The 13891-nt window shown below is 37.3% G+C and overlaps 2 protein-coding genes across 11 annotated transcripts; both read right to left on the reverse strand.

The window, feature by feature from the left end:
* Positions 1 to 2: 2 nt before the first annotated feature.
* Positions 3 to 1152, reverse strand: LOC117617968 (putative disease resistance RPP13-like protein 1; the record flags this gene model as incomplete). The annotated part of the gene is made up of 1 exon (XM_034347607.1): positions 3 to 1152. A coding segment is annotated over exon 1 (876 nt), but the record flags the coding sequence as incomplete, so codon positions are not given.
* Positions 1153 to 3186: 2034 nt separating this feature from the next.
* LOC117617531 (putative disease resistance RPP13-like protein 1) lies at positions 3187 to 10330 on the reverse strand. Of its 10 annotated transcripts, XM_034346949.1 has the most exons (7): positions 6417 to 10330; positions 6146 to 6341; positions 5937 to 5964; positions 4584 to 4752; positions 4252 to 4485; positions 3910 to 3964; positions 3187 to 3768 (listed from the first exon to the last, which is right to left on the reverse strand). In XM_034346949.1, exons 1-3 carry the CDS (start codon positions 10109 to 10111, stop codon positions 5947 to 5949), a joined length of 3909 nt encoding a protein of 1302 aa, XP_034202840.1. In that variant the 5' UTR covers positions 10112 to 10330; the 3' UTR covers positions 3187 to 3768; positions 3910 to 3964; positions 4252 to 4485; positions 4584 to 4752; positions 5937 to 5946. The 10 variants fall into 10 exon arrangements, with proteins under 10 accessions (XP_034202840.1, XP_034202833.1, XP_034202834.1 ...); XM_034346942.1 differs by having other exon boundaries at positions 4584 to 4681; positions 6146 to 10328; XM_034346943.1 differs by having other exon boundaries at positions 4590 to 4752; positions 6146 to 10328.
* Positions 10331 to 13891: the final 3561 nt, after the last annotated feature.

The raw sequence follows: 13891 nt of genomic DNA on the forward strand, positions 1-13891 counted from the left end.
CAATCAGTATATTTCTCATTCCAAAGGTCATCCAATACAAACAAAAATTTCTTCCCCCTCAGTTGTTCTCTTAGTTCAACTTGAAGCAAATTGAGATCTGTCGTATTACAAGGTTTTGAAGTGACTGACTCGAGAAGAGTTTTAGTTACCCTAATAGCATCGTAATCTTCTGAAACACAAGCCCAAGCCTTAAGGGTAAAATGCTCTCTCACCTTATTGTCATTGTAAAGCATTCGAGCAAGGGTTGTCTTGCCAACCCCACCCATTCCAACAATGGGAATGACAAACACATTTTCCTCGCTTGCATCATCAGATAACAACTCTTTTAATAAATTTTCTTTGACTTCATTTCTACCATATACATAAGGTTCATGAATCAAGGAAGTTGTTGGAGTTCTTTGTGAAAACTTCCTCCCAACAACTTCTGTCAAACCAAGAGCACCTTTCAGTTGTACAAAGTCTTCTAGTTTTCGTAACAACTCCTGTATCTTAACATTCATGCTTTGATAAAACTTATTACGAGAAGTAGGGAGGAAGTTCCACACCTTGTTGGTAAATTTGTCGGCTGTTTCAGCTTCACCTTCCAGCTTGCATCGCAATGCTTCATAGTTGATCTCCCCCAGCAAGTCCTCAGCATCAAAGACTGCATGTTTGAGGTCGTCAAGCCACTCTCTCACAGCTGGTTTCTCAATTTGCTTCTCCTCTGCATCATCGAGCACTGCGTTCAAGGTCAAAAGGGTCCTCTTCAGTTTCATGAGGAGAGGTTGATCGAGTTTCTTGTGCCGAAATAAATCAATGAACTCGGGTGAGGCAATTCTGTCACAAATCACCTGGATGGAAGCAGAAATAAAGGCCTCTCCGATCAAAGCTCCAGCCATTTTTCTCTTCTTTTCTTTGCAAGGGAATTGGATGAAGTAATATTCCAAGGTTCGTAGATAGCTCAGATAGCTCAGGTAAGGAAGTATGAAAGCTTTTTGAAAATGTCTTTCTCTGGGGTGACAAGTTTTTAAAACTCTTCTTGCCCTCACATGGGGGATGGATCATTACCATTAATTAATTCAAATTGAGTAGGTGGGTTCGTGGACGCACATGGCCTAAGGAATAATACTCTGGTTTGGACTGTTGGAGACTGGAGGATGGCAAGAGAAGAACGACAATTCAACGGTCCTCAAGTGGACCAGACTCGAACGCCGTTGATCTCTTTGTGAATCTATGGCTCTTAAACAGATTTCAAAAGGTGAGGCTGCATGAAGGCTTTTTGTGACCATTCTCTTGGGGGGGCAGAGTTTCCAAACTTCACATGGGGGATGGGGTCGCCATCGTCGATAATGATGAATGATGCTTTCACGCGTGCTAAAGCATACCTTTTCCCTCGACAAATCCAGTCCAGTCCAAACATAAAGTTGCTCCCATACTCCCAGTTGCCATTGGAACAAAAAGAAGTCCAAGTTGCCATGTGATTGGGTGGTCGCACGTGAAAGAGCTCACGAATCATCATAAACTTTTTTATTTATTATGTTTTACTATTTTTTTGTTTTTTGAATACCCACACTCTACACGTGTGACAGCATGTGGGCCGCTCACCTCCCCTGTCAGGCACGTGATCTAGCATGTGAGAGGTTTTTCCATTTACCTAATCTTTTTTTCTATTATTAGTGTCGTTTATTTTTGGCCTTTAATGAGATATTTTCCTACTTGTCTTATTTTCCCACCTACTTAATCTTCTCACTCATCATTTAAATTTGGAAAAAACACGATCATATCTTTCCACCCATCAATATTCCTAAAATACCATTTAATTATTAATTCAAGCATTTATTTAGAATTCTCTCTCCTCATATTATTAAATTTTATTTTTTTTTAACGATAATCAAAATATTCATTGAAAAGGAGGCAAAAGCTCCTAAGCACAGCAAGGAATCAAACTACAACTAGAAGCAAATCTGAAATACTTGAAGAAAATAAAGATCCTAAGGTGGAGCCTTAAACACAAGATTAAGATATATTGGACTTCTGTTTTTCTGATCTACGAGATTAAGATTTCAATTAGTGCAAACAAACAATACAAAGCAATCTAATTGCCCATTTAATTATTTGCTAGTTTTGTTGTCAATTCATCTAAAGGCAGAGGATTTCCACTTTTTCATTTGTTGGTGAAAAAGCTCATCAATTCTGGTGTTTCTGTTTTCGTTTTTATTTATCACAAAGTGGGTTTCATTTCATGCAGATTAAAGACAAGGTGTGATGGTGCCTTTTCTAGTTAATGAATAAATTTGGGTGATAAAAAAAAAATTGCGTTTTTCGATTCAGCCGTTTTTGGTTTTTGGGTTTAACATGAGTCCTCAAAAGTCATTTTACAAAGGAATAAATTTATCATTTTATAAAGGAATAAATTTATCTTTTTATAAAGGAATAAATTTATCTTTAATTTCTATAAACAAACCGAAAAAATGACAACTGGCCGTATTAAATTTAATTTTAATTATTAAATTACTTTGATGCTCTATTGAGTTTTTTTGAGTTGAGTTTGTTTTAAAAAATCAATGACAGTTTTGTAATTTAAAATAAGTTAAAAGTCTCTTTGTTGTGTTATAAATAAGTTTTGAATGTGTTTCTAAAGTCCATTTCATATAGGTTTTTTTTATTTTTTTATTTTTTTATTTTTTTAATAATAATTTGGGCTCCTATATTGGATATAATAGTGAATCTCTCAATTTTAACTTACTTGTGCATGTATAAATAATTTTGTTTTAATTTTAATTTTAATTTTGTTCTATGATTGTTGGCACATTATTCCGAAATAAATTATCTGAAATATATTTTGGACTAGCTAAACGACTCGTTGAAAATGATGGTCCAACTCTAACCTGTTTCTTCCTTCTTCTTTTTTCCGAAAAAATTATTATTTTTTATTATAATCTCACTCATTCTTGTTATTTCTTAGTGTAAATTAATCATTTTAAAGTCTCTCTCGTTCGACTTTTCTTTTCTTTTCTTTAATTCATAACAGTGTGATGTGCTGACACGTGTACTTGCTGAGGGGGCAAGTCTGTTAGCTCTTCACGTGTACTTGCTGAGGTGGCAAGTCTGTTAGCTCTTCATGTGTTTGTTAGTCTGATTAGTTGTGCTTGTTAGTCTGATTAGTTATTCTGTTAAGCTTAGATTAGTGAAGAAGTCATTGTTACATAGCTATATAAGCTTGTGATTACTTCATTTCATCAGTATGTAAGAAAACACTTCCGAGAAATATTATCGCGAAAATTCTTCGAGAAGAAATCATATGGAATACTTTCAATATATGTACGCATGCATTTACTGGATTCTCAAATTTGAAAACACCTCTAAAAGTCAAAAGAGCACCAAATAAACTACAATAGAGGACAAAAGAATACAACACTTTTTCATGTGACTTCTAATCTTTAGATTGAAGATGATGCAGCCATTTAGGAGTCAGATTCAGTGTCATTCTTCTAAGATGCAGCCATTTAGGAGTTACTTGATGACGATGACTTCTTACCTCTGTGCAGTCTGCAGAGCCTTCAATCCTACAATTTTTTGCAACTTAGCCACTTATAAGAAGCATTTCCAGCCTCCGGTAGAAAATTTCAAACAGAAATCTTAGCGAATCTTTATGTAAGTCTGCAATTTTCCATTGCACTTGAGATATATAGAAAAGTCTATTGAATCAGCAGACGGTTGAAGGCTGATTTTCTGTCTCAAAAGATGATGAAGTGAGCCAAGCCATGTATGAACATGCTGGGTCTGTTCCTAGAAGTCCAAATTCGAAACAACAAATTAATGACAACAGGAATTTATTCTTTATTTTTAGGTTCTAAATGCACTATAGAATCATGCTGATAAATTAATCTATGTAGACAGTAGGAAATGTGTATAGAAAGAGGTGTTTACCACGAAATATACAGCTGACCTGATCCTTGTTCAGCTCCAGTCTCAACTTGAACTGCTGAAGAACAGATTTAAGTAAGCAACCATCAGAAATGAGACAAAACAATCAATCTCAATTGACTGTTCAAGTACAATAAATAACCAATGACATGACAATATTAACCAGTGGCATCCACAGACAAAAAATCTATCTCCATTTGAGTGTTCAATAGCACAAAGTAATGATTCAAATCCCATATATGACTAATGTAATGTGACGGACCTGTTGGTGACGACTCCACATTACAAGAACTGAGATGATATACCCATCAAATAATTAAAAGCGTAAGTTACTTGATGACTTACCTTTTTGCAGAGCATTTGATGACACCACATATTGCAACTTAGCCACTTATAAGAGGCACCTCCAGCATCCAACAGAAAAAATGTTTACTCTTCGTGTAGATCACTTCAGTAATTTTCCATTGCACTTTAGATTCTAGAAAAATCCATTGGCTCAGAACACAATTCAAGGCCCATTTTCTGTCTGAAACGCTGATGATGTGATACATTCAATGTATGAACCTGCTTGGTTTGATCCTACCAATCCAATTTGGAATAAGAAAATTGATGGTAATAGGAAAGCAACAAAAAAAGTGAACCATATTAAATCTTGATGACAAACTAATCTGATATACCCTTACAGAAGCGAGCACAGAAAGGCCAGTGAAGCAGCTTCGACTCTGAAATCATGCATGGTTGCCTACACAAGTTTCTTTGACCTCCAAACATGAGTCTGCAAGTATACATACAACATTTCAAGTGTCATCAAATGGAACTTTGCAGCTGAAGGAATGATTTGTGGGACTGTAAAAACAAACAAGAAAATCATTTGCACATAAGATATTATAAATGCAATAAATATGCCAATTAGCATAAGACCTCAATCATGTTGGAAGTCAATACTCCCGGGTATCAAGAATTAGGCAATAAAAATATGTCAACTGATTCTTAATTGATATTTTCCCTCTAGTTATGTAATATGCCTTCAACTTATATAGTCCTATTTCTGTATCGTTTTACATATACAAAAATTCTTCTTTTTTTTCAATGACGAAACCCCACTTTCATGAAAAATAAAGGAGTATAGCAACAGCCCGCAAGGTACACACCCTTAGCAGGTCAAAACAAAAACAATTACAGAACAACTCAAACACCAAATGAACAAAACAGAAACATCACATAAAGAAGATCTAAACTACAGCAACTTGCCTATTTGTATAGACGACGAAGAAAGAAAATTTCCTAAAGTCCAAGGATACAGAGTCCAATGAGGTGCCAAAGAAATGAACCCTCTCCCACAAGTGATCCACATCCCCTCACCCTTCAAATCATCAAAGAACCTCCTATCCCTCTCACACACATGATGACTTCCAGGAATGTGTGTGAGAGGGAGAGAGAGAGAGAGAGAGAGAGCTCATCTCATATGATCACTTCGTGGCCTATCTTGATGCAAGGAAGGTGAGATATGTTGGCCCAATCTTTTCCTGTCATCTTCTTATACCTTTTCTACCGGGAAAAACACTTGGAGATACTCAGAAAGGAAAGAGAAGTGATGTTTTTAAGTCCCTTTCTGTCCAAAGATTTCAGACTTGATAGTCTATAGATGTGGAGAGTGTAAAGAGTGGAAGGGAGCAACTGTTGCTTGAGCAACATCTCCCAGATATCATCACTTCCCCTGCCACCAATTGTAAATTCTTCAATTAGAAATGAGATGAAATATTAATGGAGAACCCAAAACGACAAAATTGAGCTTGAAATGTTTCGATTATTGATAGTGTGCCAAAAATGAATATGAATTATAAAATAAAATGCTGAACAACAGAGAGCATGATCTGGGAAGAAGCATTCAATGAAAATGCTATGCATTTTGGCAACTGTAAAAGTTAATTGGATGCAAATGTGTATTTCAGTTTATTTGGACAGTGAATTTCAGTTTTTTTATATTTCATTAGAAGAAAGGCAGTTAAAGCGTTATTTGAAGTACATACCTTGTTTGTTTTATTCTCTTAAGATGACTTCATCATTCTGGCAGGAATTGGAGACTCGGACAGTCATAAATATATAGCTCTTGAAGAGAAGTGAGGTGTTGAAGTACCTCTTCTAGCAGGAATTGGAGACTCGGACAGCCAAAAGCAAAATAATACTTTGGATACCTTTATCCAAAAGCAATATTCTGATACCTTTATCGTATGATGACTTCATCATTTATCTCGATGCATTGAATGTGAGATATACTGGCCCAATGATCTTGTCCCGTCTTATTCTGATACCTTTTCTCCAGGGCAGAACAATCGGAGATGTACAGATAATAAAGAGATGGCGGCAGACCCTCTTCTGGCACGAATTGGAGACTCGGACAGCCATAAATGTATAGCCGTTGAAGAGAAGTGAGGTGTTTAAGTACCTCTCCTGGCAGGAATTCCAGACTTTTACACCTAATAATTTCTAGAGTTTCAAGAAAAGTAAGGCGTGCAAGTCCCTTTACATCCAAAGATTTCAGAGTTGAAAGTTCCGCGATGCGGAGAGTGCGAACAGTGGTAGGGAGAAGCTGTTGCTTGAGCAACGTCTCTAAGATTTCATCACTTCCCCTGCCACGAATTGTAAATTTTTCAAGGGAGACAAGTGCTTGCAAACCCCAGTTACTGTAGTCTCCCACTGACGAAGATGAAGCCCTCAGTCTCTCACAATTATTAATGTTAAAATCTCGGAGGTTGGGAGGTAAACCCCCATCTTCTGCAATTGACTCTAGATTTGGAAGATTGCTTATATTCAAATTTCCAAGGGCTGTGAGGGTGTGAATATGTTCAGGTAATGACTTCAACTTCGCGCATCCATCGAATTTCAATCGAGTCAGGTTGGGAGTGGGTAATCCTCCCTGGGGAAAACACACCAGATTTGGACAATCATAGACCTCCAGGCTATTTAGATGACTGAGAACCGCTCCTTCTTCAATCAAGCAAAGCGATTCCAGATTGTCACAGCAACCAATTTCAAGTGTCGTCAATTTGGGAAAAATGCCCAAGGGGAAGGACCTCATTGAATCACAGCTATTATATATCATCAAAAAGTGGAGTGATGTTAATTTGGCCAACATCTCTTGAGGTAGGAATTCTAATATCCTACAATCGACTATTGTAAGTGATGTCAACGAAGTGGGTAGGCCATCTTCAGGGAACGACGACAGCGTTGGACAATTCCAGAGAGACAAACTTTGAAGACGATTGATGTTGGGCAAGCACTGTATGTCATTAAAATGTTGAATGGCAAGTTGGGAGAGGAGCTTTGTCTCTAGTAATGATAACAGACCTGTTTGGCATTCACCTATTCCTAATTCTTCAAGAGAATTGTAGTTGAGACTAGTACTACTGCTAGTAGTAGCAGTGGCCCCTTGATCATGCAAAACCCCACACCAACCCACTCTAAGTTTCTTCAAGCAAGGCAGATCACAAGGCAAGCTTCCTCTCAACTTCGGACACACACTTAGGATCAGCACCTGGAGACGAGGAAAGTCTGGACCTCCACTTCCACTTGGTATCCATTCCTCCCACTCTGCCATCTCCTTAAACTCCAGTTTCTCCAGTGATTGAAATGGCTGAATTAGATACGCTCCATTTCTGCCATAGAACTCAACACCAATTGTCTTAACAAATTCCATCCTTTCTATATAGAGCTCTTTGAGAGCAGGTAGCCCCCCAACTGGTGGCAGCGACCAACAATATTTACAATTACTGAGACGCATAACTTGTATGTTAGAGAAGCATGAGTCTCCTAACCAATTCGGGAAGTTAGTTCCACCGTAAAAGTTGATGATTAGTTTCTCCAAACTAATTGAAGGCTGGAGCTTGCCAAGTACATCTCTCACTTTTTCGGAATCATCTGAGTCTTCATCGTCCCATGCCAACTCTAACTCCTTCAAATCATTCTTATTCTTCAAATTGGCTTGCACGGCATCCTTAGCATCAACTACATTTTGCAGTTTTAGAATTGAAAGTTTTCCTTGAAGATGTGGAAGCTCCCCCAATTCCCCAATGGTCGACCCAATAGATTTCCCCACAACAAAAGCAGTCAATGTTCTCAAACTTTTTAGTCTACTCATTTGTGCTGGCATCTCTGCAATTTTAGTTCCACTCACATCAAGATGACGCAAACTAATTAATTCCCACAGGTCTACAGGCAATTTAGCAAGAGACGCACAACCTCCCAGCATTAATTTCTGTAAATTTATCAATTTTCTCAAGTCTGCAGGTAATTCAATGAGAGAGGAACAATTTGACAATAGTAACGTCTGCAAATTGTACAAACTGCAAAGTACACCAGGTAACCTTTCAATTGCAGTTCTAGAGAGATCCAAATAGCGCAAGTGAATAAGATTTTTAATAGAATCAGGTAGTTGAGTGACATTACTATAACGTGACAATGATAACACCTGTAAACATCTGTGTGACGATATCAAATCTTGTACAACCTTTTTACCTAGATAATAATGCTCTTCATAAGTATTTAAAGAGGTAGGTAGGAAGGTCCGCAAACACTTAGCCCCCTTTAATGGCTCAAATTTAAGAGCAACATCAAATTTTCCCCTAGAATATGACAAATGGCGAACTCGTTCTACATCACATGATTCCTTACCACCTTCCAACCTGGAACAAAATCCTTTAGACATGAACACAGCCAAGTCATTGATGAGATCATGCATAACGAAACTTGATTTCCTTGACGTTTGAAACAATGATCGAGACAACAGTTCATCAAAATATTCCTTAGCCACCTCTTCCATGTTGTCCCCATTCTCCGCTTGTGAAATTAAACCTTCCGCCATCCAAAGAAAAACAACGTCTTCTACTTTGAATTCAAAGTCTTTTGGGAAAATTGAACAATAAATAAAGCATCGTTTTAACTTAGCTGGAAGATAATGATAACTCAATCCTAGAGCAGGAAGAATGTCACTCTTCTCTGAAGGTAAATCCCAAATGCTGTTGTTTAGTACTCTGTTCCATACCTCAGAGTCCAGCCTGGAACGTAACAAACCGCCAAGTGTTTGTGCAGCTAAAGGCAACCCATTGCACTTTCGTGCAATTTTCTTGCCGATTTCTTCCAAGCTTGGATATGCACTACAGTTTACATTTCCAAACGCATGTTTTGCAAGTAATGACCAACAATCTTCATGCGACAATGGTTCCAAGGGTTGAGTGGGAACATTTTGCATGAAAGATGCTATATTTTTGTTCCGTGTTGTTACGATGACTTTACTTCCCCTTGCCCCTGAAGTGAAAGGAGTTTGGAGACAGTTCCAATCAGTATATTTCTGATTCCAAAGGTCATCCAACACAAATAAAAATTTCTTCCCCCTCAGTTCTTCACTTAGCTCAACTTGAAGCAAATTCAGATCTGTCTTATTACAAGGTTTTGAAGTCACTGACTCGAGAAGAGTTTTAGTTACCCTGATAGCATCATAATCTTCTGAAACACAAGCCCAAGCCTTAAGGGTAAAATGCTCTTTCACCTTATTGTCATTGTAAAGCATTCGAGCAAGGGTTGTCTTGCCAACCCCACCCATTCCAACAATGGGGATGACAGACACATTTTCCTCACTTGCATCATCGAATAACACTTCTAATAAATTTTGTTTGGCTTCATCTCTCCCATATACACAAGGTTCATGAACCAAGGAAGTTGTTGGAGTTCTTTGTGAAACCTTTCTCCCAACATCTTCTCTCAGACCGAGAGCAACTTTCTGTTGTACAAAATGTTCTAATTTTTGTAACAACTCTTGTATCTTAGCATTCATCCTTCGATAAAATTTATTACGAGAAGTGGGGAGGAAGGTAGACATCTTACTTGTGAAATTGTCGTTTTGAGCATCACCTTGCAGCTTGCATCGCAAAGCTTCATAGTTGATCTCATCCAGCAAGTCCTCGGCATCAAAGACAGCATGTTTGAGCTCGTCAAGCCACTCTCTCACATTTGGTTTCTCAATTTGCTTCTCCTCTGCATCATCGAGCACTGCGTTCAAGGTCAACAGCGTCGTCTTCAGTTCCATGAGGAGACGTTGATCCAGTTTCTTGTGCCGAAATAAGTAGACGAACTCGGGTGAAGCAATTCTGTCACAAATCACCTGGATGGAAGCAGAAATAAAGGCCCCTCCGATCAAAGCTCCAGCCATTTTTCTCTTCTTTTCCTTGCAAGGGAGTTGGATGAAAGTAACTTGGAAATACAGGTAAGGCAGTATGAAAGCTTTTTATGTATTTATCTAAGTTCCGTTGGGGGGCTGTGAGTGTTTGAGTTTGTTAGCCTAAGTGATCATAATTAACTTCTAATTAGCGTGTAATATTAACTTTTAAAAAATCTCTCACTTTATTCTCTGGGGGGAAAACTTCTAAAACTTTTCTGTGGCCTCACATGGGGATGGGGTCGTCCTCGTCACCACCAATCTGTACATGCAAAGTCGGCCATTGAAGTGGGTATTGAATGATGCTTTCACATGTGAAAGCAGTCATGTCTCATTTTCTTCTTCGTAAAAGTAAAAACAAAAATAGAAAAATTCAGATAAGAAATTCACATATTTATAAAGAAATCGATTCATTGTGTTGGTCGGTGGGACCAACACAGCCTGGTTTGGCCTGTTGGAGGATGACATTGACAAGACAACAACAATAATTCCACTGCCCGCAAGTGGAAGGATGCGTCAGACTCCAATGCCATTGATTGATGTCTTTGCCATTGCCAATCTACGCCCTTCACAAATTTAAAAACGTACGGTAAGGGATTAAGAGAAGAAAATTAAGAAAGCGAACAAAATCAAGTCAGCTAATCAAAGACCAGATCGGACTAGGCATATTTTAAAAATCATATGAAGACAATTAAGAAAAATCATAGAATGTGAAAATTGTTATAAAAGTTGTTTGTTGATTGTTATAAAAATCATAGAAAAATTTTGATAAAAAATTCACAAAATATAAAGAAATTAATTCATATTTGAAAATTTTGAGAATTAAAAATAATAATAATAAGAGCATCATATCCTTTCAACAATTGGACCCACACGGCTTAAGGGACACTTTTTCTCCTGGTTTGGACTGTTGGAACTTGGAGTGCAGGATGACTAGACAAGACAAGACAACAACAACACGCACCAGACCCCAATGCCGTTGATCTCTTTGCAAATCTATGGCTCTTACCAGATTTCAAAATGTAAAGTAGAAGAAGAAAAGTAAGCTATTCAAAAGCATATTTCAAATATCATATATAAAAAGTAAATTGGGAAAAATCATGGAATGTGACATTGTTGATAAAAGTTGTTCGTGGAACATTAGAAAGTTGTTAGTGCATCCACTGTTGGAGAATCTTGGTTGTGGATGCTCTTTTTTGATCACGAACAGTAGATTGAGGCATGTAAGTTACTGTTTTTAAGAGTAGATCCGTCCTTCTGAGATAATATCTCAGTGTAGTAGGTTATGACGTCCTACCCTCAAGGATATAACTTTTGATATTTGTAAACGTACACTTGTAATACTTAGATCGAATGAACACTTGAATCTTTCCCTTGGGAAGTAAAATAAACAAACAAGTAAATGATATTTGAGTGGGTCTACAGTAATTTTCACAATTAAACCAATTAAACATTATCAGCAGTCAGAATAAGATTCAAATTGAAGAAAGCAATTAAATCAAATCAACTAACTATTCATCTGTTTTACATTTGTTCATGTGATGGTAGAGTAAAGTTCTTTATTACCTCGACAATTATTGATAAGTTAACAAGTTAACTTTCTTTAGTGTTCGAGCGTGCCACTGCTAGCAATGAAAATCCTAGCAGACTTCTTTAAAATAAATAACTTGCGCCCCAAGTTACAAGCGATTGTGAATTTGGGTGAGGAATATCTCCCAAGTAAGTTCTTTTCTTGCTTCAGACGGGTGAGGACTTCACATTTTTTCACAGTATAAAACTGATAGTTCTGGCCAAAATAAATTATAAGAAAGTGAATTGTTTTAGGCAGAACTACCTTTTACAAAGCTCAAAAAGGAAAACCAACTCTAAAAAAGACAAAAAAGGGGCTGGACTTTCATTTTTGTCTGGATAGATGCTTCTGATCGGGGCTAGACTGGGTATGTCTGTGCTGGACTGGACTATCAACACCTTCAACTATCAAGTTTCAACTGTAAATCGATGCTAACGTTCGAGTTTGGCAGAGTTTTAATATATTTCAAGCCCTAAAAGGCTTTTTGAACGGGCAGAATTGGAGTTTTTTCAGTCTGGAATGGGCAGAAGTGGCTGATTTAATGATTACTAAGTTGGAACTGCACTATGGTACATGTTCTGCTTGATCAGGGCTCTCCATAAATTTGTTGAGATTTTCATATTTGTAAAACTCGAACTCTGCTTGACTTGGCTTATGCTGAACTAAATTTGTAACGAAAGAAATCTCACTTTGTATGACTATTTCTCTTAAACTGAACTGGAGTTAGAGATTCTGATTTGTAGTTGACTTGTTTCTTGTGGCTCAATGAGCTATTGGTTGCTTCAGTGTTTTGAAGGTTTTTGAGATCAAGTGATCATTTTGAGTTTATGTTTTTGATTGATTTTTTGGCTGTCCCTTGATCTGTTCATTTTCTCTCATATTTATAGGAAATGTTGAAGTGAGATTTTTAATCTTTAAAATAGGCGAGGGAAGTTATCTATTCTGGCAAATAACCCATCAACAGTCAATTCTAAGGCAATCATTTCCCTGTTTTGAAAGAAAACCTAATCCATTTTTTAATTTTTAACTGCTCTTTGTAAAAGTTCAATCTGTCGTGATGGTTAGTCTATTCTTCCAGGTGAACAACTCTTTGCTTCCTACTTATCCCCCTTTTTTGAGAATACACTCTACTTATCTCTTAGAAATGATGCATGTTCTGAAGTAAATTTTTTTTTTCTTCTGTATATATATATATAAGGATTTTGATCTCTTCTGAAAAGGCTGGGGAATTTTCCCTGTTTAGGTCCTACCTTCATTAACTCGTTATCAATCCAGTTAAAATTGCTGACTGTTGCATCTCGGCGTCGGCAGAGGTGAGACGCCCAGATGCTAATTGGGGGACATAGATGAGGATCGGATTTCCAAGAGAGAAAGATCAATCGCAGAGATAAGTAGCTCCAGTGCATGCTAGGGCTTTCGCGCGTTCGTTGAAGCTTTTCATTTTTTTTCTCAGTCACGTGTATGTCACGTGATATTTAATAACAAAGGGCTCAACAAGTCTTCAGGTTATTCAATCTCAGCTATTTATTTTTAAAATGCAATACTGACCCTTAAATAACTGGCTGCACCGGTACAACTGAGACAACGCAGAGTTTTCGTTCAAAGGAAAGCACTTGTTCCTTCAAATTCAATAATCTTTACACAATAGCTTCTTCTCGCTGAGACACGTTAAATTGTGTTGGTAGGTGGGACCCACACAGCCTGGTTCGGACTGTTGGAGGATGGCATTGACAAGACAACAACAATAATTCTATTGCCCGCAACGCCATTGATCTCTTTGCCAATCTACGCCCTTCACAAATTTAAAAAAGCACAGTAAGCTAATCAAAGACCAGATCGAACAAGGCATATTTTAAAAATCATATGAAGACAATTGAGAAAAATCATAGAATGTGAAAATTGTTAAAAGTTGTTTGTTCATGATTACAACGAAGTTGTTAAAGATTATCCACAATTGGTCATTTCTATATTTGATTTTTTTTTGGTGTTCATATATATTAAGTGCATATACCAATAGTTTTTAAATGATTTACCGATTATGAGTTTATGATGTAATGACATGCTATGATACACATGATCAAGCAATGCATTCAAAGTCAACAGTGTTCTCTTCAGTTTCATGAGGTCAGTAGCGGATCTGCACTTCTGGTCATCGAAAAAGTTCATTAGAGCAACTGAAATTGTACCTCTAGGTTTTTTTAACA

This window comes from Prunus dulcis, chromosome 2 (genome assembly GCF_902201215.1).
Source record: "Prunus dulcis chromosome 2, ALMONDv2, whole genome shotgun sequence".
Lineage (NCBI taxonomy): Eukaryota > Viridiplantae > Streptophyta > Magnoliopsida > Rosales > Rosaceae > Prunus > Prunus dulcis.

Excerpts from the sequence above, each read along its gene's own strand:
- LOC117617531 (XM_034346942.1), bottom strand. The coding sequence starts at position 10,111 with ATGGCTGGAGCTTTGATCGGAGGGGCCTTTATTTCTGCTTCCATCCAG.